General features: G+C 47.8%; 2 protein-coding genes and 1 non-coding gene across 19 annotated transcripts; all 3 read left to right on the top strand.

Annotated features, from left to right (window-relative positions):
• Window positions 1-47: 47 nt before the first annotated feature.
• CHD4 (chromodomain helicase DNA binding protein 4) lies at window positions 48-21382 on the top strand. Of its 17 annotated transcripts, none has more exons than XR_015801911.1 (40): window positions 48-182; window positions 1018-1179; window positions 3138-3265; window positions 3449-3640; window positions 3959-4077; window positions 4502-4743; window positions 4824-4951; window positions 5070-5205; window positions 5629-5810; window positions 5934-6173; window positions 6914-7117; window positions 7200-7405; window positions 7632-7763; window positions 8073-8169; window positions 8544-8735; window positions 8822-9022; window positions 9987-10124; window positions 12536-12657; window positions 12768-12941; window positions 13250-13391; window positions 13860-13991; window positions 14102-14219; window positions 14446-14570; window positions 14857-15094; window positions 15267-15439; window positions 15603-15783; window positions 15860-15970; window positions 16134-16222; window positions 16308-16441; window positions 16923-17067; window positions 17257-17422; window positions 17782-17891; window positions 18128-18263; window positions 18395-18472; window positions 18582-18719; window positions 18814-18922; window positions 19242-19374; window positions 20221-20416; window positions 20499-20709; window positions 20812-21382. XR_015801911.1 is itself a non-coding variant. In XM_088160640.1 (40 exons), exons 2-40 carry the CDS (start codon window positions 1083-1085, stop codon window positions 20827-20829), a joined length of 5748 nt encoding a protein of 1915 aa, XP_088016766.1. In that variant the 5' UTR covers window positions 48-182; window positions 1018-1082; the 3' UTR covers window positions 20830-21382. The 17 variants fall into 17 exon arrangements, 16 of the variants coding, with proteins under 16 accessions (XP_088016766.1, XP_088016764.1, XP_088016763.1 ...); XM_088160640.1 differs by having other exon boundaries at window positions 15884-15970; window positions 16137-16222; window positions 18131-18263; window positions 20518-20693; XM_088160638.1 differs by having other exon boundaries at window positions 15884-15970; window positions 16137-16222; window positions 18131-18263; window positions 20518-20693; window positions 20790-21382.
• LOC148224700 (small Cajal body-specific RNA 11) lies at window positions 17450-17588 on the top strand. The gene has a single exon (XR_015802036.1).
• A 617-nt stretch (window positions 21383-21999) lies between the features above and the next one.
• NOP2 (NOP2 nucleolar protein) lies at window positions 22000-27992 on the top strand. The gene is made up of 16 exons (XM_014884115.2): window positions 22000-22179; window positions 22256-22301; window positions 22377-22468; window positions 23543-23802; window positions 24090-24133; window positions 24252-24424; window positions 25181-25380; window positions 25470-25559; window positions 25639-25726; window positions 25822-25962; window positions 26138-26277; window positions 26545-26634; window positions 26903-27025; window positions 27112-27209; window positions 27303-27433; window positions 27537-27992. Exons 1-16 carry the CDS (start codon window positions 22074-22076, stop codon window positions 27794-27796), a joined length of 2082 nt encoding a protein of 693 aa, XP_014739601.2. The 5' UTR covers window positions 22000-22073; the 3' UTR covers window positions 27797-27992.

Raw genomic sequence — 27992 nt, 5'->3', positions numbered from 1 at the left:
TGTTTGCCGGGGAGACGGGGGCGGGGCCTGTTGCCGGGGTCCCAGTGCATATTATGGGATGTAGGCGGGAGAGGGCGGGGCCTAGCTGGGTTTTTTTCCCCTTTAAGAGGCGGTGCCGCGGCCGGAGCCATTTTCCCTTCAGCGGCGGCAGCAGCGAGAGAGGAGCCGGGGTCCGGAGCCGGGTGAGGAGCCGGGAGGGAATGAGGGCGGGCAAGGCCATCTGCCGCCTACCCGGGGCGTCTGGGCCAGCAGACGCGTCTCTCCGCCGGATGCCCTGTCGGCTCCGGCCGGAGCTCCTCCGGGGACGCGCCGTCCCCCTGCCCGGGCGGCCGCAGGACGGGTCCGGCCCCTCCTCCCACAACCGCCTCGCTGGTGCCCGCAGCCCAGGCCTGCGCCGGCCCCCGAGGAACGGCAGCTCCTCGCCGCACGCCCGCTGGACTTCCCCGGCCCCGCCCCGCGCCCCCGCCCGGGAGACGGTGCCCCCCGCCCCCGCCCTGCGCCGCGCAGCCCCGCTCCGGGCGGGGGCGGCTGAGCGGGGCTGCCGAGCCTGCCCGGCCTTTTGTGTGCGGCCGGGCAGGGGCAGGGCCGGCGCTGCAGTGCCAGCCCAGGGCGGGTTGGGGCTGCTGGCCAGGGCACCGCGCTGACAGCCGCCCCGCTGGCCCCAGGGCTCCCTTGGAAGCCCGGCTGCCTTGCGTGCCCCGCTGCCTTCTCCCGGCCCAAGGCAGAAATAACCGAGGGCACTCGGCTGCAGAAGACGAGAGAGTTTTCCTTCAGGACAGCTGCTTTGGCTTCCTCGCTAGAAATGAGTTGCTGACTCAGTTTAATATCTGGTGTCTTCAGAGCTTGTTTTATCACAACTCTAAACTGTAACTTGCTGCCCGTATTTCTATTATCCATAGGCTCAAAAGCCAGTAAACTTGCTGCCTAAGCTTTCTCACAGATCCTCTTAGTAGCACTATTGCTTGGGAGAACGAAGTTCAGGTTTGCTGTAACTTTCTCTTTTTCTTTTCAATGAAGTACTGGCCAGACTGGCAAGAAGACAACAAGCTGTGTAAGCCCAGGCCTCCCCCAGTGTGGAGGACATGGCTTCGGGCATTGGATCTCCATCACCGTGCTCAGGGGGCAGTGATGATGATGAGATGGAGATCCTGTTGAACAATGCTATCCCTCAGCATCCAGGTATGCCGAGCCTGCAGGGCATGCATGTGGAGTGGGGATAATGTTGGTCTCAAGCTGAATATGTGAAATGCATGATGTGTTGAGGAATGTAATACTTTTTTTTCTGTGCTGCAAGTCGTGTGCATGTTTTTGATATCTGAGTCCCAGGGTTGCTTCAAAGTGAGAGGCTCACGGCTTTGTGTCAGGTGGTGCTGACTTTCTTCCAAGCCATTGCAGGTTGTCAGGTGGTTGGAGGAGGTGTAGAGGGTGGAGGTAGAGTGTCCAATTCTGACAGGGTACCAAAATGCTTGTGAGTTTCAATTTTCATGAATGGAGAGGGAGAAGAGGGGATAGTATGCAAAAGGGCAGGTTGCTTTCATCTGGGAACTCAGACCGGCTGACGTCCAGAGAAAACTGCCCTGGGCTGTTGCGTGACCCACTTTCCTTCATCACCACACCCAATTATTGAGATTTCTTGTGGTTCTTGCTCCGTGCTGCATGCTCACCTTTGCTTTTTTGTTTTTTAGTCCTTGTATCTTGCTTTTTGCCTTGTATTTGCATCCTCATTATCAACATGAGGCTTGAGTTAGAGCCTTGGGAATTCTTCTGGTCTGCTTTTTTTTTGTTGCTGCTGTTGATGACTTGCTCTGTGGACATGCATCTGGATTTTCCACTTTCTTGTGAAAAAGGAGTGATGTATATAGTCAATTGTAGGATTTCCTCCTAACTCATGCTGGAGTGTTGTGTCATATAGGAGAAATGTAACTGGAGAAGGGAAAATGGTGTTGTGGAGTTTTGGATTTTTGTTTGTTTGGCATTTTTTTCTTAAGCCTTGTCTCTGGAGTTTTCTGGCACCTCTGAGATCTTGGGCAGAATGGGACTGTCAGTAACGAAAATATTTATGAAAAAAAACTGGTAAAACCACTGCAAAATGGAGAAGTTTAGGTGATACCTTGAAAAGGGTGGGTCATTAGAGGCTCTAAATCAGAACTTGAAGGAGAAGATGCATGATCCTTGAAGGATCTGGTGTTGCGGAACCATGGGAGCAAAGAGACATCCATTGGTTGGGAATATGCCCCTGGCAGGGGCCAGGCATGGGACTCCAGATTCTGAGACCTCTATCTCTGCTGTTTCAACCCCGGCTGCGGTAGCTCCTCTGACCTGTGGCTTCCTCCATCCTGCCCAGCTCGGGTGGTCAGGAGGCCATTTTCCCTTGGAGGGAGAAGGAGTGACTCTGGCTGTGTGCAGTGGGCGGGGCGGCAGGGGAGGGCGGGTGGCCGCGCTGCTCCCGCAGCCTGCCACAAAGAGAAGGAAGGGCTGTCTGGCTGCCCCTGTCCCTCGGGCCAAGGGCAGCTAGGGAACGGAGGTGCGCAGATGGAAGTGTGCACTGGTGCTGGGGAACTGGCATACGTTCTGGCCAAGCAGTCAGCTTGCTAGCTGCTGGGGCTGGGGGAAGGTTCTGTCTAATCTGGATCAGAATAGAGTTGCTGAGTAACAACTTTCCTATGGAGGAGGAAAAGTAGCAGCTTACTGGCCTGAATTTTGCATGCAGCTGTAGGATGTTCTGTACTGCTGAAGAGGCTAGATGGTTTCTTTCCTGGAGATCCATGGACTGAAACAGTATCCTACTCAGGTTCTCAAATGCATTCGCTGTTTTGCCCTCTTTAGGTGCGGCCATCTGTTTTATGCTCTTTCTTCTTCTTGTTGGGTTATGGCCAATTTCTTGTCCCCAAGTTCTGAGTGCAGTTCTGCTTGGAGAAGCAAGATTGTGGAAATTGGTGTTGGGAGGGGGTAAACCATGTTCGGTGAGATCTTAGGATACAATTTTTGGGTATCTGTTGTGAACAATAAGAGTTGTAACCGCCTCTGTAAGTGTGTAGCAAGAAGCAGACAAGTTGATCTCTGGGGGGGGGGGGGGGGGGCTATACTACTGTGCGCAGATGAGGGTTGAATGAGACATGTCACCTCTTCACATCCAGAACCTGAAGAAGAGCCAGAAGAAGAGATTCTGTCAGAGGCTGACACTCCCAAAATCAAGAAGAAAAAGAAACCCAAGAAACTGAAGGAACCCAAAGTGCCCAAGCTCAGCAAGCGTCAGAAGAAGGAGGTAAGAAAAGGAATGCCGAAGGTCACACTCCAAAATACAGATATGTAGGGTGAGGGTGCTTACTGTTGTTGTTGGCCAATAGCAGCAATCTTTTAAATGAATCCTGTAGAGCTTGGGGAGAGAGCAGTGTTTAGTGTTTATCCAGGGTATTTTCTCATGCCTGATCTCTCCCTTCCTCCCTAGCTGGGGGACAGCTCTGGTGAGGGGAATGAGTTTGTGGAGGAAGAAGAAGAGGTTCTGCGCTCTGACAGTGAGGGCAGCGATTACACCCCTGGGAAGAAGAAAAAGAAGAAATTAGGACCTAAGAAGGAAAAGAAAAACAAAGCCAAGCGCAAGGAGGAAGAGGAAGAGGAGGAAGAAGATGATGACTCAAAGGTAATAAGCTACCCTACTGACTGCTTGCTTCTCATTCCCGTGTGTCTGGTTTGGGGGATTGTTGTGCTCTCCCTTTGTGATTGCACGGGGAGTTGGGAATGTGTAGTCTTGCCCCTCTAGACTTGCCCTCTCTACTGCTTTAAGCACACATAGTATTTATATCGAATCCAAATATTTTTCCCATTTCCACTGATCTGCTATTGCAGCCGTGTCCTATGGTAGTGGTAAGTGGGTGTGGGGGGGAAAAAAATTCCCTGGGTCATCTGTGGAATATGTATGGAAGTTCTGCTCAGAGTTGCCATGATTCTCTTTTCATAGGAACCAAAGTCATCTGCTCAGCTCCTGGAGGATTGGGGCATGGAGGATATTGATCACATTTTCACAGAGGAGGATTACCGCACACTCACCAACTACAAAGCTTTCAGCCAGTTTGTCAGGTGAGCTGCAAGCCTACACTTGAAATTACTCGGGAACAAAAAAAAGAGATTGGACAAAAATTAGATTCCTTGATTTTGGAACCTCAGTGTGCACTGGTGTAGTACCTAGAGTGAAAACTGATGCAACAGTAAAATAATTAATCCCCAGCTTTTTTGTTTTCAGTCATTGAGATGTTGCAAGTTCTCCCAGTCCCCTTTCTTCCCTATTATGCTGAATTCCATTTCTTTTTTCCAAGTCCCTGAATATTTCCATCTTTCACATAAAGTGAAGAATGACAATGGAGAGATTCATTGGCTGTTGAGATCAGAGATTAGAAAGGAATGTAGTTTGAGATAGAGGTGCTGGGGGGATGGCAGTGGGGAGGAATAATCTAGATTTCAGCATGGTTCAGTAACCTTTTCTTCCCTCCTTAACTGTACACAGGCCACTTATCGCAGCCAAGAACCCTAAAATAGCAGTGTCAAAGATGATGATGGTACTGGGAGCCAAATGGAGGGAGTTTAGCACGAACAACCCCTTCAAGGGAAGTTCAGGTGCATCTGTGGCAGCTGCTGCAGCTGCAGCTGTTGCCGTAGTCGAGAGTATGGTGACAAACGTGGATACTGTCCTGCCGCAGCCCCCTGTAGATGTGCCACTCAGGAAAGCCAAGACAAAGGAGGGCAAAGGTGAGATGAAGAGTCTGGCAGGAGGATAGAAGTGAGTGGTGTCAGCGCAGTAGCTCTGACTCTGCCTCCTGTGTTCCCAGGACCCAATGCCAGGCGGAAGCCAAAGGCCAGTCCTCGTATCCCTGATATCAAGAAACCTAAAACAAAGAAGGTGGCACCACTGAAAATCAAACTGGGAGGATTTGGTTCCAAGCGTAAAAGATCATCAGTAAGTGATGCTCCTTTCTTGACCTTGTGAGGAGGAGGCCATCATGTGATAGTAATGCTGGGGTGTGTCCGATTGCATGTGTGTCTGAGTAACAAAGCTTGTCTCTTACCTACCTCAGAGTGAAGATGATGATCTGGATGTGGAGTCAGACTTTGATGATGCCAGCATCAACAGCTATTCTGTTTCAGATGGATCTACAAGCCGTAGTAGCCGCAGTCGCAAAAAACTCAAGGCTGGGAAAAAGAAAAAGAAAGGTATAAATACTTGCCAACAGTTGGAGATGAGCACAGCTAAGTGTGTAGAAAGATTAGAGGGATGTCTGTGTCGAGTTTTGATTTTTAACAGCATACTTGAGGGAGAATTGATTGTGAAGGAAGAACCTGGTATTATTTTGAATAAGGAAAATGTTTTCAGGAGTTCTTTGTTAGGAAAACAGGTGCAGTGCTGAGTTTTCCTGGCTTTAGCTGTACCTTCTATGTCATGGGTGGGGCACAAAGGGACTGGTTTTGCTCCTGTTTCCAGGTCTTCCTTCTCGCCCTGTTTACTTACATAGAGTAAGAGTTTTGTATTCTGGATCTCTAGATGGCTGTGGAAGCTGTTGGGAGAATACCCTCCCTGGCTGTAGGAAACCTGTATCTGTGGCTTGTACTACGGTAACTCCTAATCACCCTCTGCAGGTGAGGAGGACTCCACAGTAGCTGTGGATGGCTATGAGACTGATCATCAGGACTACTGTGAGGTGTGCCAGCAGGGAGGAGAAATTATATTGTGCGATACCTGCCCTCGTGCCTACCACATGGTTTGCCTGGACCCAGATATGGAAAAAGCTCCAGAGGGCAAATGGAGCTGCCCACACTGTGTGAGTATTGGATTCCCCAAATGGTGCAAAAGATCATGTATGAGGGGTCATGTCAAGTGACTTGGGACTGTTTCTGTAGTAATGAAATAATCACTTTGTTTTTCTGATTTCCCTTTCCCATAGGAAAAAGAGGGCATTCAGTGGGAAGCAAAGGAGGATAACTCAGAAGGTGAGGAAATCCTGGAGGATGTAGTGGGGGATGCTGAGGAAGAGGATGACCACCATATGGAGTTCTGTAGAGTCTGCAAGGATGGAGGAGAGCTGCTATGCTGTGATGCCTGTCCTTCATCCTATCACATCCACTGTCTGAATCCCCCACTGCCTGAGATTCCCAATGGAGAATGGCTGTGTCCTCGTTGCACTGTGAGTTTCTACTAGTACCGTTCTACTATTGCTGCAAGCGGTGATTGATCTAATCCTTTTGGATCATCGTATTTCTATGGAAGTACATGGTTTTTTTTAAGATTGTCTCCTCATACACTTTTGTCATAAAGCTTAAAGACCTGACTTTTTGTAGCTGTATTGTGCCTTGATTGATTGCTTTCTCCAGACTGTGGGAAGAACCAGGCTACAGCCTTTGAGTCTCATGAGATTTGTTTACATGCAGGGTAGTTGGGCAGTTTTTGGTGCAGCATGCCAAGGATCACTTTTTTGGGCTCCTGTATGTTCATAGAAGCAAGAGAACAAGTGCAAGCGAATTCAGTGCTTAAAGTAATTTAAACTGATGCTGAGACAAACTGGTTTTGCACTGTTGTAAGCTTTGTAATGTTAAGACGTTTCTTAGTAGATGGTTAGGAAAAATACCATGCTTTTCCAGAAAGTTCTTGAAATAAGTAGTAGAAATGGTGTTAATTGCTTTCATGAGCTAAAACCTAAAGGTGATGGACAAAAAAAGTTGCTTATGTTTGGCCCTTAGTTCTACAGCAAAATGTTTTTTGCACAAACTTCCAATCAAGTTGTAGTTGTGTAGACTACTGGGCTTGTCAAGCCTAGCAAATTCTATCTGTGTAGTGCAACCATAAAAGTGACTCTGTTTCTGCTCCTCAGTTCTTCTTGTTAGAGTACATACACTGTGATGCATCAAGCTCTGTTTAACTTTGCAGTGCCCAGCTTTGAAAGGAAAGGTGCAGAAGATCCTGATCTGGAAATGGGGTCAGCCACCAGTTGGGCCTGCACCACCACGTCCGCCTGATGCAGACCCTAACGCTCCACCCCCGAAGCCTCTGGAGGGTCGGCCTGAAAGGCAGTTCTTTGTCAAATGGCAGGGCATGTCCTACTGGCACTGCTCCTGGGTGTCAGAGTTGCAGGTGAGTGGAGGAACCTAACGATGGCATAAGGGTGGACAGTTGAGGCTAAAACACCTACTGACTGCTTGTGTCCTGACTGCAGCTGGAGTTGCACTGCCAGGTGATGTTCCGTAACTACCAACGCAAAAATGATATGGATGAGCCACCCTCGGGAGACTTTGGAGGGGAAGAAGAGAAAAGCCGAAAGAGAAAAAACAAGGACCCCAAGTACGCTGAGATGGAGGAGCGTTTCTATCGATATGGGATCAAGCCAGAGTGGATGATGATCCATAGGATCCTTAATCATAGGTAGGGGGTGCAACAAAAGAGTATTTTCAACAAAGACCTTAAGCAGGGCTAAGGGAGAGGGGATGAGCTAAACTGCAGTATGACTGGGAGAAATAGTGGGAGTTCTTTGTTGGTATAACAGACATTGTTTTTCTGTTTCTGCTGCTTCACTAAGTCTTTCCATTTGAATGGATTGGGGGAATACTGCCATCTCACTATGCTTGAGACTTACTGGTTTCTTCTGCAGTGTGGATAAGAAGGGGAATGTCCACTATTTAATTAAATGGAGAGACCTACCTTATGACCAGGCATCCTGGGAAAGTGAAGATGTGGATATTCAAGATTATGACCTCTACAAGCAAGCCTACTGGAATCACAGGTAGGAGAAGTATCTAGAGGTTGTTTGCCTTTACCTTTGCACAAGAGAAAGTACTGCAGTATGTCAGCCTCTAGCACTGGCTGGATTAATAGATGGAAATGGGCAAGAAGCATCTTCTTGTTGCTGACTCTTCCTAGTCCATTGGGCAGGGACCTTGTGCCTCTATATCAGTTCATGAAGGTTCCAGCCCTGTTTTCTTGAGCCTATTTAAGTTGGGTGATTGCCCTCCTATCCTCTGCAATAGTTTTCTCTCAATCTGTTAATAAAAAGCCATTAAACTTATGTGCATTTGGGACTGTGTCTGCATAGGGAGCTGATGCGAGGTGAAGAGGGCAGACCTGGTAAGAAGTTAAAGAAGGTGAAGATGCGGAAACTGGAAAGACCCCCTGAGACTCCCACAGTAGATGTAAGTTACTGTTTTTTGCTTTGGAGCCATCTGATAGAGCTGCTTATTTTGAGGTGCCTGTAGGTAAATAGCAAACTGAAGAGTGACCAGCATCTGTTTAGAGCTCCCTCATAGCCTGAAGAATAAATGGCATTAGACAGCCTTCAGACAGAGGTCCATTGGGTCAGACTCCCTAGCTTTTGGTGAAAGATTTTTACCAAAAAATTGGCTTCTTGTTGGATGCCTTTGGCTATTTGGAAATTGGGTTTGATGCTAGTCTGGTTGTTTTCTGTGAAGCCTTATCTGTACTGGTGAATATAAAGGTGGCTAAGAAAGGACTTGTCAGTTATCTAAGTGAGTAAAAGGATTCCAATTCTTCCTCCTTTCTATTATAGCCAACAGTGAAGTATGACCGGCAACCGGAGTACCTTGATGTAACAGGGGGGACCTTGCATCCCTACCAACTGGAAGGGCTGAATTGGCTGCGCTTCTCTTGGGCCCAGGGCACAGATACAATCTTGGCTGATGAAATGGGTCTGGGAAAGACTGTGCAGACAGCAGTGTTCCTGTATTCCTTATACAAAGAGGTGAGAGGTGGGAGGTCGCTGTCTGGGGAGGTTGTACCTGTATTAGTGATTGCAGTCATCTAAATGCTTTTACTGACTATTTGTAGGGCCACTCAAAAGGTCCCTTCTTGGTGAGTGCACCACTGTCCACAATCATCAACTGGGAAAGAGAATTTGAGATGTGGGCCCCAGATATGTATGTAGTGACCTACGTCGGGGACAAAGACAGCCGAGCCATCATCCGTGAGAATGAGTTCACTTTTGAGGATAATGCCATACGTGGAGGCAAAAAAGCATCCAGAATGAAGGTAGAGAACTCTGCTGTAGCACAAGCCTGAACTGAGATGCACTCGACTGATTTTCAGCAGCTGAGTTTCAGATACTCTGCTGTCCCTGGGAACTGATTATGCTTGTAGTTTCCAAGGGGAAATAAGTGCAAATTGATGACAAGTGGGCATTTAGACTCCTGCTGTAGACTGTTTAAACAGTTTTGCTAATCTGAAGTGTTTCAGTACTGGAGAAAGATGGTTGACTAAGGTAATACTGACCCTAGGCAAGTCCCTCTGTCTTCCCTACTTAACCTGTGAAGTTGTGCTTCTTTTCTACAGATCTAAGTTGATGTCAGAATTTCTCTCAAATTTGCCCTAAACCAGGACAAATACTGTATGTAAGAGACAAATATACAAAAAAGTATGAACTTTTTCATCCTGAGGAATTGGCTGACAGGCCATACCCAGACATATGAGAAATTGTATTTTGTGTCCAGACAGGAGAGAAGAACCTGACCTAGGTGGCAACTTTTTGTAGAACTTAGGTTTTCCTAGTAAAATAAAGATGAAAGCTAAGGCATTTTCAGTGGCAGAGGCAGATTCATTTCCTTCCTTGAAATGGGACAGCTTTAAGTACTAATAGTAATTTAAAATTCCATGGTAAACTATTTATCTTTTGAAGTCTTAGCTTTCTGATGAGCCACACTTCTCCAGATCTCAAAATCTCAATTTTCTAACATGCCTCTACTCACCACTTACTTGTTAAACATCTGTTAGAGTATTTGGCACCTGTCCAAAAGTAGCAGGTACTGAGGGGGTTGAGGAGACTTATATGTGTTGAGAGCAATAGGGAATTGAAAAGAAAGCTACAGTCGTTTGGGCTACATTTCAGATCTCGTGACAGAGTTTTTGATGTGCTGTTGGGCCAGGGCTTATCAGGATAATGTGATGGAGGAGCACTGCATCCTCTATCCCATTACATGTTCATCCTTTTCCTTTGCAGAAGGAGGCTGCTGTCAAGTTCCATGTGCTTCTCACTTCCTATGAATTGATCACAATTGATATGGCCATACTAGGCTCTATTGACTGGGCCTGTCTCATTGTGGATGAAGCTCACAGACTGAAGAACAATCAGTCTAAGGTACAGAGAAGCAGAGGTGGTTCATGGTCATGGCATATGTTGCAGGAGAGAGAGACAACTCTTAGTCGTTTGTTCAGTAGTAAATTTGATGTGTTATTAAAAACAAAATCAATGGCCTGCATTTGGAGCTCAATCATTGTTGGCGACAACTTATATAGATCACTGATTAAAACAGCTTTCTTTCCAGGTTGTCAAGTACAGTAATACAAAAGAAAAAAATCCCAAAACACAGAGTCAGAATACAAGCTGGCACCCTGTCAGTCATGGTGTTGGTAGCAGTCCCATTAAATGGTGGCTGCAGTCCTCCTGGAGTGATATAGATGTGGTTCTGTTGAAGCAGTGGTCCTGTAGAGGGGTGCAGTGTTCCTCTGAAAGTCCAGTGATGATGTGGAAAGATTTGGTTTTCCTCTGGAATCCAATGGAAAAAGGCTGCCCTGATGTTACAAATCTCAGTTTTTATCTGGGTAGGAAATGTTTGGCTCCTCCCCCTGGGTGGAGCATCTCACAAAGGGATGATGTAATTTTATCAGTCATGCATGGACTCAATGGCCCATTAACAGAAGATACCTCCCTGGAGGGAGGATGGATGGTGGAAAAGATAAAGAGCGCTGTGACACCTGGTTTCAACAGATGGTGAATAGCATGCATACTTTTGGTTATATTCTGCTTTGCAAACCAAGACAGAGGTAAATAGGCAATTGGTGTAGACTGAAAAACAGAAAAAACAGCATGTAGTTGCTGTTCTCAAATTCAAAGTGACTTCTGTGAAAGCAGAACACATACCTGCACCATGTCTATTCTGAAAAGGTTTACCACGCTGAGCATAAAAGATGCTTCATGAGCAGAATTACCCTGCTTCCAGAGTAGGCTTGCTCTTTGCGTTCATCTGGCTTTGTAGCAGAACTAATTAGTTGTTACAGAAATTGAAGGTGGGCAAAGGTCTTCAAAAGTGCCTAGGTAGGTGCTGAAAGCCATATAGCTGCTTTAGTATGAGGCTTAACTAAGCTTTTTTTAATTGAGTAGACTTGACTGTACTTTCTTAATCCAGCCCTTCCCTAAGACTTTGTGCCTTAATTCTGGTATTGATTTGTCTGTCTTCAGCTGGATTCTAGTGTTCAGTACGCAAAAAAGCAATTATTATTGGAAAGCTGGTTTTAGAGGATCTTGGAGATTGTAAGACAAAATTAGTACTTGATTTCTTTTTCTGTTTGTTTTGTTTAAATGGCTTTAGCGTTTTGGATCTTGGCATGAGGCATCTTCCTGAGACATCACAGCTGTGCTTGCAGTTCATTTTCTAGATCTTACTTTATTGTAGGCACTAAGACTGGATGCCATTCTATGCTTAGCATTGAAACCATTGGAAGTAGGAATGAACACTTGCTATTAATATTCATTAATTGAAAGAGGATGTAAAGGCTATGACACTATGCAGAACCATTAAACCTTTTTCTACGGCAGTTTCCTGTCCTATAAGAACAGCTTATAGGTGTTTGGCTGCAAGATAGATAGGTCAGATGCTTCTTGACAGATTTGGGTTACTCCTAAAATTTTGCAGATATAATTAGTAACTTCCACATTTGATTCCAAAATAAGAATATTTTTAACTATAACTACATAGAAAGACAATCCCTGTGGAGGCCACTAGAAGTACTCTCCTGGTGCAATAACCAAAGCATAAACGATTTGGTTTTTGTTTGCCATCTAATACAGCTGCTTTCATTAAGTTTGACCTTGTATCATGCTAAGTGCAAGATAAGCAAAGAAATTGCCAAGCTCATAAATAAATTACTGCTTTACTGTCAATTTGTGCAGGTGAACATATTATACTTGTGCTTTTCAGTGCAGTACTTTAACTGCTCACTACATCTGTCTGGAATTACTTCATTGTTGTGAAAAACAGTGCAAATTACCTTTAAGACACATTAGCAAAACCTTAGCTCTTCTCTGCTTGTTCAGAGCTCTGGAGCACTGCCAGGAGTGATATGAATAGGAATAGTGACTTAGTTATTTCTAGAATTCTCAAGGCAGAGTAGTCAAAGAAATGTGGAACACTGATATAGCAAGAAAAAATACATAGTACAGTAATCTAGAAATGATTTGTGGTCTGAAAGAGGTTGTAACTTACAGGAGCAAAGGAAACCTACTAACACCTGATGGCTCAGAGGATTTGCTGCAGTCATGGTGTAGCTATGTAGAACAAATAAGATCAGTCTTGTAACCCTGACTGGAACGTGAACTACTTGGAACTCTTGTCCAAACAGCTGATGTGATCTAAATTGAACCCTGGATTGCTGTCAACTTTCTATCTAGATTTTTTTTTTTATAAGCCTATGACTTAATAAGCCTTTAATGTATTTGTGTGTGTGCTTTGGTTTATTTTCCCACTTTCTTCCCTGTTCTCTCCTTTACAGTTCTTCCGTGTGCTGAATGGTTACTCCCTCCAGCACAAGCTGCTGCTTACAGGAACTCCCCTGCAGAACAACCTGGAAGAACTGTTCCACCTGCTGAACTTCCTGACGCCTGAGAGATTCCAGTATGTCTTGCAGTGCAAGTCAGCCTTGTCTGTCTTGTACTCCTTTCCCCTCACTTGCTCTTTTGCTCTTTTTCCTTTGTGCCGTTTGCTGAGTGTCTTTTTCCCTGCAGTAACTTGGAGGGCTTCCTAGAAGAGTTTGCAGATATTGCCAAGGAAGATCAGATCAAGAAACTGCACGACATGCTGGGCCCGCATATGCTGAGGCGTCTCAAGGCTGATGTTTTCAAGAATATGCCATCTAAGACAGAACTCATTGTCAGAGTGGAGCTCAGTCCCATGCAGAAGTGAGTGTGGGGATGAAGAGAGTACCTGCTGTTGAGCTGCTGTTTGTCTGCTCTGCAGTTTCCATGAGGATGTGCTGCAACAACCTTATCCTTACTGTACAGGGTTTTCTGCACAATGGGCTGCATTAGAGCAGAGGAGGGACTAATCCTCCTAATGGTTCAAGGGACAAAGAGATAGAGTGCCACTGGCAGAGCCTAGGTAGCTGGCAGGTAATGCCAGAAGCTGTGCAGAGTTTAGCAAGAGAAGACTAGGTTAGTTGTTCTCATGACAATTGTCTGAGTTGTTTTATTTTCTTTTTTGTTTTCAGGAAATACTACAAATACATATTGACAAGAAACTTCGAGGCACTGAATGCACGGGGTGGTGGTAACCAAGTCTCATTGCTCAATGTTGTTATGGATCTGAAGAAGTGCTGTAACCACCCCTACCTCTTCCCTGTGGCTGCTATGGTATGTCCAGTCACTTATTCTGTATAAGCAAATTGCCTGCTGGCTGTTATCAGGAAGCCAGTTAGCTCCCTAGGTTGGGGCATGGAGGGGTTCTTATTTCTCTCTTTTGGCTTCTATGTGTTTTTTTCACCGTCTTTATTTAGACCAAACATGCTGGAAGGCCATTTCTTTTCCAGCACATTTATATGACGGGTTTCTTTTGACTCACGTGAGGTGGTGAAGACTGTAGGAGTAGGAACTAAGTAAGAAAAGAGGAGGGTATGTAGGAATCACATTGCAAGAGAACAGGCACAGGGTAGCACTGATGTTTCATACGGGTAGTGTATGGAGCAGCCACAACCTTGTGGTTGTACCAAGCTAAGTGACCAGGTGTGAGCCAACATCAGCTAGGGACTAAGACCAAATTACATTCCTTCGAGCATTTTTTGTCCCTTCTCCCTTATTCCCTCTTTCTCATTTTCTTTTTAGGAAGCTCCAAAAATGCCAAATGGCATGTATGATGGTAGTGCACTTATTCGAGCCTCTGGAAAGCTGTTGCTGCTCCAGAAGATGTTAAAGAACCTGAAGGAAGGAGGTCACAGAGTGCTCATATTCTCTCAGGTATATGGAGAAAAACCTTTAGGCCTGCAATACTTTTTCTGAGAAAAATCTGTTGATCTGGTATCCACTTGTCCCTCACTCTTCTGTGGTGGTGTTTTTCTGATATGCAGATGACCAAAATGTTGGACCTTCTAGAAGATTTTTTGGAACATGAAGGGTACAAATACGAGCGGATTGATGGAGGAATCACAGGGAACATGCGTCAGGAGGCTATTGATCGCTTCAATGGTATATAGTCTTACTTTTTCTGTAAAATGAAAGTTTGCCTTGAGTGTGCTTAATGCTCATCATGGGATTGTTGTGCCCCAAATCTTCTATTGCTTTCCTGGACTCCTAAATTAGTAGCAATTCCCTCTCAGGTGATGTGGGTCAGTTACAAATCCTTCCTTGAGTACAGCACACTCCCTTGGTTACTTTTGTTCTTTTTTTTTTTTTTTTTTTTTCTAAATATAAGCTCCTGGAGCTCAGCAGTTCTGCTTTCTGCTTTCAACTCGAGCTGGGGGTCTTGGTATTAACTTGGCCACAGCAGATACTGTGATTATCTACGATTCAGACTGGAACCCTCACAATGATATCCAGGTGAGCCTGAATGAGATCACTCATGGAATAATCCTGAGGAAGAAGAGAAATTACATCATCGGAAAGAGGGAAGGAGTGTAAAGCTTCCCATCTAGAAGTATGCAAAATTAGAGAAGTGTGGATGGGTAGAGATGGGAAGAAATAGTGGAAGGATCTTCTAGGGCACAGCCTTCACTAATGCTAAGAGCCAATGGGAAGGCAGGTGGGAAGCTTGTGGATATTGGTGGGGTATATCAGACTATTGCTTTTGCAGCACTAGATTGTTCTGAGCACATCTCTTTTCTAGGCCTTCAGCCGTGCACACAGAATTGGACAGAACAAGAAAGTGATGATATACCGCTTTGTGACAAGGGCCTCAGTGGAGGAGCGTATCACTCAGGTGGCCAAGAAGAAGATGATGCTAACTCATCTGGTAGTGAGACCAGGGTTGGGCTCCAAGACAGGCTCCATGTCCAAACAGGAACTTGATGACATTCTCAAATTTGGCACTGAAGAGCTCTTCAAGGATGAGGCTACTGAGGGGGGTGAGTGCCTGAGAGTAGAACTGAAGGGAGTGGATAGATCTGGCTCCTTATTTAGTGAGAGACTGCAGACACAGTGCTGATTATAGCTCTACAAAGAGAGGGTCTAGGGTGGCATTCCCTTTTGTAGTCCATTGAGATCCATACAGCAATGGTGCCTGTACTCTTCCTTCAGGGGATAACAAAGAAGGTGAGGACAGTAGTGTCATCCACTATGATGACAAAGCAATTGAGCGTCTGTTGGATCGGAACCAGGATGAAACAGAAGATACAGAACTTCAGGGCATGAATGAATATCTCAGCTCCTTCAAGGTGGCCCAGTATGTGGTTCGTGAGGAGGAGATGGGGGTGAGTATGAGGTGGATGTCAGCTAATACGTTCTCCTGAGTGATGGAGGATCAATTAAGTTAATTGAGCTCTGAAGCTTTTAAGGCCAAGCAGGCAGGCATATATCTGCTATGACAGTCTGGGACTTGGAACACAGGGCCCTAAATTTGTTCCTCTCTGGCAGGAGGAAGAGGAAGTTGAACGGGAAATTATTAAGCAGGAGGAATCGGTGGATCCTGATTACTGGGAGAAACTGCTCCGTCACCATTATGAGCAACAACAGGAGGATCTGGCCAGGAACCTGGGCAAGGGCAAACGTATTCGCAAGCAAGTTAACTACAACGATGGCTCGCAGGAGGATAGAGGTACAAATCCACAGGACCCTGAGGGAAAAACGGGTGCAAGTATATATTGCTGGGAAGTAACGGAGTAGCGTCTCAGGCTCACGTGCTGTTTTTCTTTCAGACTGGCAGGATGACCAGTCAGATAATCAGTCAGACTATTCAGTTGCTTCTGAAGAAGGAGATGAGGACTTTGATGAGAGGTCTGAAGGTAAGTTCTACTGGAGCCAGAGTTCCTGGGTTACTTTGAGTGTGGAAACAGTTGGAACTTGATTTGGGCAATGTATGTTTTGTGGTGTTCTCCTGCTGGGGCAGTATTCACTCAACAATGTGCTGTGCATTGTCTCTCTACTTAGCTGCATTTCTTTCTTCAGCAGCTCGTCGGCCTAGCCGCAAAGGCCTGAGAAATGATAAGGATAAGCCCTTGCCTCCCTTACTGGCCCGTGTGGGAGGGAACATCGAGGTAAGTTGTACCAGAGAAGGCATTTGCATCCCAGCTGCTCCTGTATTCCTATTGCCATACCTGTCTGTCTGCTCCTTCATTCTAGGTGTTGGGTTTCAATGCTCGCCAGCGGAAAGCCTTCCTCAATGCTATCATGCGCTATGGAATGCCACCTCAGGATGCCTTCACCACTCAGTGGCTTGTTCGGGACCTCCGTGGCAAGTCAGAGAAAGAGTTCAAGTGAGTTTGTCTTAGGCATGAATGGAAGACTGACAGCAACTAGTCCTTTGGGGAAGAATGAGAATTGGACCTTTTCTTGGAGACTACATCTCCTTAATGTATTGGTTGATTCTTTGTGGAAGAATGAAGTATAAGCTGGGATTGCTGCTAACTTTCTTACTTGGACCTGACTCTTCAGTCACCCAAAAGCAAATGCTTTTATAGGAATAGCATGGCCCTACAAGCATGTAACGAATACTCTCCCAGAGTCTTTCTTGGGTTTATGATTGTTTCTGGCTCAAGATTCTTGAGTTAGCTGTGTGTCCTCTATGTACATAGTGATTCTATTGAGAAATTTTCCCTTGAAGGAGTCTGGAGCCCTAGAACTTCTTACTATGGGTTAAGAGTCTTGGGGTAATTTCCCTTATGTACTGGAAAGGGTCTGACGATGCTCAAAATAGTGCAATTTATGGACTAATTGCTTGTCTCTCAATTGCTGCAGGGCCTATGTCTCACTGTTCATGCGCCATTTATGTGAACCTGGAGCTGATGGTGCAGAAACCTTTGCAGATGGGGTCCCACGGGAAGGTCTTTCTCGACAGCACGTCCTTACGCGCATTGGGGTCATGTCACTTATACGCAAAAAGGTAGGTGCCTAGCAGAGCAATGTGGCCTTTGCTGGCCATACAACTGTAGTCACTGGGGTCTTGTGTTAGAGAGTTACCTCTCCTTTCACACCTGCTTTTGTTGTGTGCTCAGTGGTCTGCCTCTACAGGTGTAAGGATGAGCTTTGTATGACTCCTCCAGTGACAAGTCTTTCTCTCCCTCTTGTGCAGGTGCAGGAATTTGAGCATGTGAACGGCCGCTGGAGTATGCCAGAACTGGCAGAAATAGAGGAGAACAAGAAACTTTCACAGCCCAGCTCACCCTCTCCGAAAACTCCAACTCCTTCAACGCCAGGGGATACGCAGCCGAATACACCTGCCCCTATTCCTCCACCTGGTGAGGGCTCCCCTCTCATACAGCCCTGCGTCCTGACCTTACCCTGGCTATTCCCCTCACCAGAGCTGTGGTGGTGGGGTCTGGAGGTGGACGCAGATCAGCTTACTCTCATGTTAGGAGGGCTGCCAAAGACATGTGTGAGCCCTTAAAGGCAAGAGAGGACACTGGCTTTCCTAGGATGAACTGACATCAGTGAGAAACCCAGCATTTGTAGTGGGCAGGAAAAGAGGGAGTCAAGTTAGTTTCATTTCGATGGGCCTGATCTCTGAGAGCAAAGAAGTGGGCTTGGTAACAGGAAAGACCTTATTGATTTGCTTCTCTTTTGTCTGCTGTGCTGCTCTGGTGTGGGGCATACACAGAAGATGGAGTAAAAGCAGAAGAAGGAGCTAGTGCTAAGGAGCAAGGAGAGCCATCTGAACCAGAGAAGGAGCTCAGTGCCTCTGCTGCTGAAACAGAGGCCCCTATGGAGGTGAGTTTTGGCTTTTTTACCTTGTAATTTCTCTTGCAAATTTCTCTACTTCTGCCCCCTCTTTATTTCAGCTGAAATAGAGATGAGTTTTTAGAGTGATAATTGACGATAACTCCCTGGTCTTCAGAATTGGCCTCACAAAAAAGTTTTGCGTGTCTTCGCTTTTCAAATGACTGTGAATGTGTTCTGTTGTCATGCATTGCTATACTTTGTGTTTCACTGATTGCTGTCCTCAGCAGTGTGCTCAGCCTGTGGAGACACTGCCCCAGGAAGCAAAATCCCCAATGAACTCCACAGAAGCAGATGAAAAAAAAGTAGAGGAAACTGAAGTGAAGGAAAGACCAGATGAACCAATGGAAGTAGAAAGCAAAGGTACAAAGCACTTAATCCTAAAGAAATAGGCTTGGATGTAGAAAATGAGTGGGAAGTTACAGAATAGTGTTATGTTTCACTGGTTGAAGAACAAAACCGTGGACTTGGTACGTTCCCCTTCTTTCCTGCAGCTGATGTGGAGAAAGCGGAAGACCGAGCAGCTCCTGAAAATCCCCTTGACCCTCCTATAATCACTCTCGATGACAAAGGTGAGGCACTCCCTTCTTTTCCTTAACCCTTCTTCTGCAAGGATTTCTTGTGGGTCCAACTTGTTGTGGTGTCTGCCATGTTTGTTTTAATAATTTCCTGTGTGTACAGATGAGAAGAAGGACGATGATAAGAGAGATGTAGTGATGCTGCAGAACGGAGAGATGCTGAAGGAGTCAGTAGATGAAAGGCACAAGAAGGCAGTAAAGCAGCGCTTCATGTTCAACATAGCAGATGGTGGTTTCACTGGTATGAGATCTTTATCTGCTTGAACTTGTCTATAAGGTCCTGCTTATGTTTGTGAAATAACTTCCAACCGTTCTGGTGTCTCTTGCCTTTCCAGAACTACACTCCCTCTGGCAGAATGAAGAGCGGGCTGCAACGGTCACCAAGAAGACCTATGAGATCTGGCATCGGCGTCATGACTACTGGCTCCTGGCGGGGATTATCAAGTATCCTTGCCATGACAGACGCATTCTCCCACCTTGTACATAATTTGTTACTGTGAAAGTGACTGTTCTGGATCTGACTGGAGTGGGTTAAGTGAGCAAGTGCTTTATCTTCACAACAGTGAAAAGTGATGGTGGGAGGAGGAGCTTCCTGCAGCACAGTTAAGACTTAGCAGGATATAGTTGTCATTCCTCTTCCTTGGCTCCTGTTTGTCCCCTCTCTGTACCTCCTTTCCCCACTCCCTCTGGAGAACAGTACTGCCTGGGCTGTGTATTCCCTTGTTTTCACTGGCTTTGTTTGCCTGAGCTCATCCCATCTCAGTCATGGCTATGCCCGTTGGCAGGATATTCAGAATGATCCACGTTACGCCATCCTCAATGAACCCTTCAAGGGTGAGATGAACAGGGGTAACTTCCTGGAAATAAAGAATAAGTTCTTGGCAAGGAGATTTAAGGTAAGGATTTCTCTTTAGTGTGATAACTGCCTGGACCTCTTAAGAAAAAGTTCCTGCAGTTCTGAGTTTCCACCAACAAAGTGAAAGATTTATGTGGTGTCTTTTGGTTTAGGGGTAATAAAAAAAAGCAGGATCTCAGGATCATGCAGTTGCTCCCTTTTTTCTGGAAACGGTACTGGGGAGCTTGGATCAGTACTCTCTATCCAAATGTTTATTGAACAACTGGAAAGCAAGAGACTTAAGGTTCAAGTGGCGTTTTTTGTCACAGCTTCTGCTTGGTCTGCTACAATACACTCCATGTGCCTGAACAGAACTCTGGGTTGCTGAAAGGGCTGCCTTCAGTCTCTTTCATCCTCTTTAGGAGTGAACGTAGTTTAGTTATGGGAGTGGTTTAAGATCAAGTAAAAGCCATGGTGGTCTCAGTTTTGGGGCAAAACATTGGTTGGCTGTAGACTGAATGATCAGTTCTGCACTGACAGGATTCTCCAAATGCTTACAAGATTTTTAAGCTCTATCTGTAAATAAGACGGAATACTTGGGTTCAAAGAGTAATCTCTGTCCTGTTTGCTTCATAAAGAATGTGTAAAAAGATTCAGGAGGAATGAAAGTACTAGAGGAGTTGTAGTCTATCACACAGTGTACCCTGGTTTTCTTGTGTATCTGACTTTGCTTCATGAAGCCCTTATTGTTTTGAGCTACTCAGTAAAACTGGCTGGTGAAAGGAGATTCAGTTACACAATCTCACTTTATGAGATGGTGGGGAATTGGATTAGGAGAGACTGGGTGTGCAAACAAGGCTCTGTCTTCGGCAGCTGCTGAAAGACTCATTCCTGCCTCATCTTGCAGCTCCTGGAGCAAGCGCTGGTGATCGAGGAACAGTTACGGCGAGCTGCCTATCTGAACATGTCTGAAGACCCATCTCACCCATCCATGGCTCTGAACACACGTTTTGCAGAGGTGGAATGCCTGGCTGAGAGCCACCAGCACCTATCCAAGGAGTCAATGGCTGGGAATAAACCAGCCAATGCTGTGCTGCACAAAGGTAATGCAATGTGCTAAACAAGGATGGGATAGGTGTTCAGCAGTGCTGTCCCCTCTGGGATGTCCCTCTCCCATCCGAACAGATGTCCCTTTCTCTTGTAGTTCTGAAGCAGCTGGAGGAGCTTTTGAGTGACATGAAGGCAGATGTGACGCGTCTGCCTGCCACGATTGCCCGCATCCCACCTGTGGCAGTGCGCCTTCAGATGTCGGAGCGCAACATCCTCAGCCGCCTGGCCAACCGCAGCAGTGAGCCCCCGCCGCCGCCCCCTCCCCAGCAAGTACGTACGCTCTCTGGTCAGTAAGGGAGTTATGGGGGGAGGGGAGGGGCCTCCGTGGGCCAGGCTGGACTCTGGTGACCAGCCCGTGAGTCTCAGGTCTTCCTCTCTCGCCCTACAGGTGGCCCAGCAGCAGTGAGTTCCTGGCCCAGTGCTGTTGACCTTTCGGCCAAGCTGAAGTGACCCCCCTAGCTCACCCCTTCACACTTCTACCCCTCTGCCTGACATTCCTGACTGGGTGCTGTTTCCCTCCATGGAAGCTGCTGCTCAGGTCTCTGGAAGGAGAAGAAACTCCTTCCTCTGCAGCCAGCCCGTTGGAGCAAGGAGTGTGTTTAGGAGAGAGGGGGATGGATGTATGATGGACTCTGTATATAGTGACTGGAGGCCCCAGCGCCATGTCTGTTACATGGAGAACCTGGCTGCATTGCTCATTGCCTCCGCCTGGAATTCCAGTTTTTGTTCTTAATTTTATTTTGAGTTTGTTTACTGAGACAAGTGCGCAGGCAAGACCAAGCAAAAGCCAGGACAGAGACAAAGCTACCTCCATCAAAATCCTTTTTAATACAAAAACTGACCGGACTTGTCAACTAATAAGCAGCTTGAAGACAAAAGCAAACAACACTGAAAAAACAACAAAAAACAGAGCAAAACCTTGATGAAATTGAAAAATAAAGTTTCCTTGTATTATTTTACTTTCTTGTCTCTATTACCACGAGTGTAGTAGGGTAAGTATGTGGTCTCAACGGTGAAAGAAGTATTCACGTGTTTTTGCTGTCTCAGAGCAGCTTTTGGGGTATCCTACACCTCTGAGAAGGGTAGTAGATGCCCCAACCCTGCTACTGTTTAAGGCCAGGTTCGATAAGACCTTGAGGAATGTGGTCTCAGGAGTGGCATCCCTACCCCTCGTCTGGATGTTGGACTAGATCATCTTTAAACCTGTTTACCCCCACCTTGACAGTCTCTTGATTCTATTACTTCTTTCCCCCTTGCCTTGGCACCACGCCTTTCTCTGCTGCCTGCCTTGGGCTGTTCACCCCCTCGCCCCGGCTGTAGAACGCGCCTGTGCGTGCCTGCGGCAGGCGCCCCGCTCCCGGGGGCTGTGGGGCCCGGCAGGACCCCTCCCCACGCCGCCGGTGCTGAGGAGCCGCTGCCGCCGTTCGCGCGGCGGGGCGGGCCCAACGCCGCCCCACGCGGCCCGGGAGCGGGCGACACGAGCCGCTGACGTTGCCTAGCGTCACTTGTCAGGACCAATCAGCGATCACGATCGGCGGCGCTGGCCAATGGGCCGTGCGGGGGCGGGCCCGCGGCGGGAGGGCGCGTGCGCGCGGCGAGGGTCAGCGCGGCACGCGTGTCGGAGGCGCGCGGGGGTCCTGCGGCGCAGCCATGGGGCGGAAGCTCGACCCCACCAAGAAAGAGAAGCGCGGCCCCGGGCGCAAGGCCCGCAAGCAGCGCGGGGCCGAGGTGGAGCTGGCCCGCTTCCTGCCTCCAGGTAAGTGCGGCCTGGACCGGCCCACGGCCGCCCCGCGGCGCCCGCGGCCGTCTGACCGCCGCGTGTCTTCCCGCAGAGCCCGAGACCGGCAGGAAGAAACTCTCGAGTCACGGCAGAAAGAGGTGAGGGGGGCGGTTCGGCGGGCCGGGGTGTGCGGGCCGGGCCGGGGCTGATCGCCGCTCCCCCTCCCGATGTAGGGCTGCGAAGAGGCGACTGGGAGCGGGCAGCGGTCTGGCGGGGAGGAGGCCGCTCGGAGGAAGAGGAAGAGGAGGAGAGCGGGAGCCGACAGGTGAGTGGGAGCGGGTCCGAACCGGGCTGACGGGCCGGCGGCCCCCGGGCCCTGCCTCCACCGTCGTTCTCTGGCGTCGTTTTTAAGGCAAGGGACATGTGGAATTTCATTATTTTAAATCACAGAATCCTAGGGTTTCTTGAGTTGGAAGGGACCCACGAGGATAATTGAGTCCAGTTCCTGATCCCGTACAGGACACCCCAAGAATCGCACCATGTGCCCGAAAGTGTTGCCAAAGACGGACTTGGTGCTGTGATCACTTCCTTGGGAACTTGTTCCAGTGCCCAACCACCCTCTGGGTGAAGAATCTTTTTCTGATCTCCAGCCTCAACCTCCTCTGACAGAATTTTGATTGCCATTCCCTCAGATCCTGACGCTGGTCACCACAGAGGAGGGAGCAGTGCCTGCCCCTCCTCTTCCCCTCAGGGGGAAGCTGCAGCCTGCAGCGAGCTCTCCCCTCAGCCTCCTCTTCTCTAGGCTGAACAGACCAAGTGACCTCAGCTGCTCCTCATAAGACTTCCCCTCCAGACCCTTCATCATCTTGGCCCTCTTTTGGGTCCTCTCTCACAGATGATAACAATGAATTCTGTCTGATTTCTGGTGGCTGCTGTGCTAGGAGGCAGTGTTGTCTGAAGAACTAGTCAAAGGTCTCTCTTCTACATGTTAAATTTATTTTTCACTTGTCCTCCATTCACAGCAAGGTTGTTGCAGGCTGCTTTTGTAGCTGAAGCTTTTAAATCTTTGTGTTTCATCTCGTGTAGCCCAGGAAGCTCTTGAAGTAGAAAGAAGGAAGGATAGATAAAGATTTGGGATAGAGGGTACCCCCTAATATGTCAGAGTAAAAACTGTGGCATTGTTTTAATTTGGTAATTCTAGTTAGATCTCCTGAAAGGTCCACTGGGGGAGAGGTGAGGATATGCCCGGAATCTTATGAGATGTAGAGAACAAGCAGTCCCTTCCCCTAGACAGGCAGCTCAGGACTCGGACTAAGGCCTTCTTGTGTAACAACTGAAAAGACAGAGCCGCTGATTTTGGAAATAACACCTGACTTTTAACTGCTTCTTCTACCTCTAGTTGAAGAGCAGCTGTCCCCACAGACGGAGAAACATGCTGTAAAGGCAACAGGACAAAATGCCCTTGGCCGATCTGGCTTCAGTGATGCCAATTCCAAGTGGCTGGCTCCAGCCAAAGCCAAGAAAACCCAACCTAAAGGAAACCACGTAGAATTATCCAGTGATGGTGAGGTGGAAGAGGGCAGCTGGGAGATGGAGGAGGATAGGAGCAGCGAGGAGATGGTGGATGATTATGGTGCCTCGTCGTCAGAGGAAGAAGAGGTAGGAACTTCTTGCTCTTAATTGCACAAGAAATACTTGGTGTTGTTGGCTGAAAGGACCCCTTGGGCCTGGGGGGGAAAGGATGGCTATAGTGCCAGGGGGTGGTGAGGTGGTGGAGAGCTTTCCCTTTCCTTCACAAGAAGGATTTTAAGTTTAGCAGCTGATTCCAGCTTAACATTCAGTGCTTTTGATTGTTTTCCCTTTTAAACAGAGCAAGTAAATTTCACAGATGGTGAGAAATAAGGGGACTGTGGATGTTTTTTGATTAACCTTTTGTCTTTATTTAGCTGCTGCCTATTGAAAAAGCTGCCCTGAAGCAGAAGCCTGACAGGTGAGTGTGTAGAGCCTTTCCTGGATAAATGAGGAACCTGTATTCTTACTCTGTGTTTTCTGCCATTTAAGAAATGGTAGTTGAGAAGTATCTGTGTGATCCTGTTCGTTGCCCTTAGGGAAGGCCTCAGTGAAGATGACAGTGAAGAGGAAGATGAGGAGGAAGAGGAAGCAGAGGAGGCAAGCATGCAGAAAATGGGACAGAAGGAAGAAGAGGACAAAGATCTGCAGCTCAACCTGGATATAGATGAACAATTTAAACTGCCAACTAGTGAAGAGATTGAGAAAGAGGATATCCTTTTTATCTGTGACATCCATAAGCCATGTGCGTGGTGCAGCACGGGGTCTGGATACAACCAAAGAGCTTCACTTGGACTTTATCATGCATATTGCTTAGCAAAAGTGTCTGTGCATGACAAGGTATTTTTAGCTGAGCTGTCCTAATAGATAGTGTATAATGCTGTGCTTCTGTATAGCACAGTTAGGAAATCTGTGACGCCCTGTATGGACCTGCCCTAATTTCCTTTCTCATTCTAAATACATATGGATGTCTTATTATATGGTTTGCTCCTCTCTACCCTGATTTTACACACCTGGTGGGTGTGTAAGCCATTCCCAGAGTTTCTGATGACAGCAGTTCTGGCATCCAAAGTGCTTGCTGCTGGACTTTGGTGATTTTAATTTCCTGCCTCCCTTCTTACTCTTCTCTGTACCCTTTGTTTGCCCTTGGGGAATGTCCAGTCTCTTTTCTGCTGCAGGTAACACTTACAGTATTAAAGCACTTTTGTTGGATTTTTTTCCCTATTTTTCTCTGTTTATCTAAAGTTATTCTTTTAAACACCCTCTGGTTCTGCCTTGTGAACTTTTTTGTCCGGTTTCATCCTTCGAATCCTGCATCTGCTGAGCTCTGATGGAAGCAGTATTCCAGTAGGACTTTTCTGGCACAGGCACTGTTGTGGCACGCGAGTCCAGCATGGCTGATTGTACTTGTAAAGAGCCCCCTGTGCGGGTTCCTTGGCCACTGGTGATTCCTTGACAGTGTTCCCACCTGCTGAGCCACCTGACCTGCATGTCATTCACCAGCGCATCCAGGGCAACGTGGAGGTGCTGCAGGACTTTGGGGTGAAGCGGGAGGAGGGGCGCTCCCGGCAGGAATACCTTGCGCTGCTGCGCCGGGACATGGCTGCCTACTACTCCTACAGCGACTTCCTGCTCACCAAGCTCATGGACATCTTCCCTCTCCCTGAGGTGGGATCCTGCCCTGCCCATAGCTGTGCTGACCAACGGGAGTTTGGCTGCCTCCTTGAGAATTCATTTTAATTCCTTCTTCCATCCAGCTGATAAACTTCCTGGAGGCTAACGAGGTTCCCCGCCCTGTTACCATTCGCACCAACACACTGAAGACGCGGCGGCGGGACCTGGCACAGGTGAGCAGGAAGCAGTGGCTGTGTCCTGAGCTGCCTGTCTCACAGAGCGGTGTCTCAGTCCCTTCTCCTTGCCTTGCAGGCTCTAATCAACCGTGGCGTGAATCTTGACCCCTTGGGGAAGTGGTCGAAAACAGGACTTGTTATTTATGACTCCACTGTGCCCATCGGTGAGATCACCTTTACTGTACAGGGCTGAGCTCACCCGCTCCTGCTTCCCTTTCTTTCACGTGTCATCTTCCTCTGTTCTGCCTTCCCTGCCCAGGTGCCACCCCAGAGTATCTGGCTGGACACTACATGCTGCAAGGAGCCTCCAGTCTTCTCCCTGTCATGGCGCTGGCTCCACAGGAGAATGAGCACATCTTGGATATGTGCTGTGCCCCAGGAGGCAAGACCAGCTACATAGGTAGTACCCTGGAGCCTTGGGAGGGATACTCTGTCAAGTGAGGAGTTTCCACTGGTCTGCATAGAAAGGGGGAATAAAAAGGGACTGAACTTGAGGAAAGAAGAGGGTGGCTGTCACGGAGACAAAGGCACAAGAGGTGTTCAGCCCCTTGCTGGTATGTTTTGCCCTCTGGCAGCTCAGCTTATGAAGAACACAGGGATGATCCTGGCTAATGACAGCAGTGCCGAGCGGCTACGTAGCGTGGTAGGGAATTTGCACCGCCTGGGAGTCACCAATGCTGTCGTGAGCAACTGCGATGGACGCCAGTTCCCCAAGGTATGTTCCTGTTTACAGTGCTTACCCAGAGCTGCTGTGCTGTCCCTTTAGTGCTTTGGAAGCTGTGCTCTCCAAAGTTACCCGGCACAGGAGGATAAGCAGAGCTGCTGGGGAGTGTGTTTGTTACCTTATACAGAGGCAGGAAGGTGGACAGGTAGGAGGGAGGGGTGTTTCCTGCTTTCCCAGTTTTCTGGTTCCCCTTCTAGTCTTTGCCTTGTTTTGACTCCCCACCTGTGAGTGTAATTCCAAATCCACATCTTCCTGTAGGTTCTTGGAGGGTTCGACCGTGTCTTGCTTGATGCTCCTTGTAGCGGAACAGGTGTCATTTCCAAGGATCCTGCTGTCAAAACCAACAAGGTGGGTGACCAGTGCAGACTCAAGTATGAGTCATGAGAGGAAAGCCTTTGGGGCAGCTTTGTTCTTGAGAGATACCTACAATTCATTTTTCCTTTTCTTTCTTATTCTCTGTGTTGTACTAGAGCTAGTTTTTTGACATTACTTCTGCAGAAGACTCCAGACTCTTGTATATTACATGTGCTTTGCTCTTCTGTCATTCCCTCATCCACAGCAGAGGCTTGGGATGCTTCCCGTGCCTGTGGCATCCTAACCTTTCTTTCTCTCTCAGGATGAGAAGGATATCATGCGTTGTGCCCACCTGCAGAAGGAGCTGATTCTTAGTGCCATAGATTCAGTCAATGCTGCCTCAGAGACGGGGGGCTACATTGTCTACTGCACTTGCTCCATCATGGTAAGTGCCTTCTATCATGATCTTCTGTGGTCACCTCCTCCTCAGGAGATGGTGAGTTTTGGATCCTAATGCTTAGCCTCTGGCAGGTGGAGGAGAACGAGTGGGTTGTGGATTATGCTCTGAAGAAACGCAATGTCCGTTTGGTGGCCACAGGCCTGGACTTTGGCAAGGAAGGCTTCACCAGGTGCGTGCCAGGTCACAAAGTATGTGACTGCTCCTTGGTGGCCAGGTTTGAGCAGAGGTGTTCTATCACTCCTCACCCCACTTCCTCCTCCAGGTTCAAGGACCGTCGCTTCCACCCGTCCCTCAAGTCTACACGGCGTTTCTACCCCCACACACACAATATGGATGGGTTTTTCATCGCCAAGTTCAAGAAGTTCTCCAATGCCATCCCACAGACACAGAAAGGTAGTGCTGGAGCTCAGCTGAGCTGGCTGGGCCTGCCCTCGCAGGTTGCTTGCTCTGCAGATGCCGGGGGGCTTCTTCTCAAAGCGCCTTTCTTTCATTTCAGATGAAGAGCCTGCCGTGGAAGCAGCAGCTCCGTCTGCTGTCCCTGATACTATCATCACGGAGCCTCTGCCAAAAAAGAAGAAACTTGAAGGATCAAAAGCTAATGAAGAGCAGAAGCTGCCCCAACCTGCTTTGAAGAAGAAACGTTCATTGCAAGCACAGAGGAGACCCTTGAAGGCTGTCCGGCCTTCTTCCAAAATGATGCGGCCTAAAATCCCTACCAGGAAGAAGAAGCATAGAGTGAAAGCAAACGGACAGTGAGAGGAACTGCTTTTCCACTTGTTGGTCCCTTCCTTGGAGAGCAAAGGCTGCTGCAGCTCTGTGTGTACCCCCACTTTGCTGCTCTGTGCAGATCATCTCTGCAGCTCTGAGCACCTGGGACAATGATAGCCCCCTTTGCTCCTTTCCCTTTGCATCAAGGACTGATGCACTTACCCATTAAAAGTTTTATACTCTT

This window comes from Sturnus vulgaris, chromosome 2 (assembly GCF_052056855.1).
Source record: "Sturnus vulgaris isolate bStuVul1 chromosome 2, bStuVul1.hap1, whole genome shotgun sequence".
In the NCBI taxonomy this organism is placed as follows: domain Eukaryota; kingdom Metazoa; phylum Chordata; class Aves; order Passeriformes; family Sturnidae; genus Sturnus; species Sturnus vulgaris.
Note: the sequence above shows the minus strand (reverse complement) of the source record. Positions and strands in the feature narration are given on the sequence as shown.

Coding starts and splice junctions, on each gene's coding strand:
- CHD4 (XM_088160627.1), top strand. CDS start 1,083: ATGGCTTCGGGCATTGGATCTCCATCACCGTGCTCAGGGGGCAGTGAT. Junction 14,220..14,445: donor GGCTATTGATCGCTTCAATG/GTATATAGTCTT, acceptor TCTAAATATAAG/CTCCTGGAGCTCAGCAGTTC. Junction 17,423..17,781: donor TGCCCCTATTCCTCCACCTG/GTGAGGGCTCCC, acceptor GGGCATACACAG/AAGATGGAGTAAAAGCAGAA.
- NOP2 (XM_014884115.2), top strand. CDS start 22,074: ATGGGGCGGAAGCTCGACCCCACCAAGAAAGAGAAGCGCGGCCCCGGG. Junction 22,302..22,376: donor TCGAGTCACGGCAGAAAGAG/GTGAGGGGGGCG, acceptor CTCCCGATGTAG/GGCTGCGAAGAGGCGACTGG. Junction 22,469..23,542: donor AGGAGAGCGGGAGCCGACAG/GTGAGTGGGAGC, acceptor TTCTACCTCTAG/TTGAAGAGCAGCTGTCCCCA.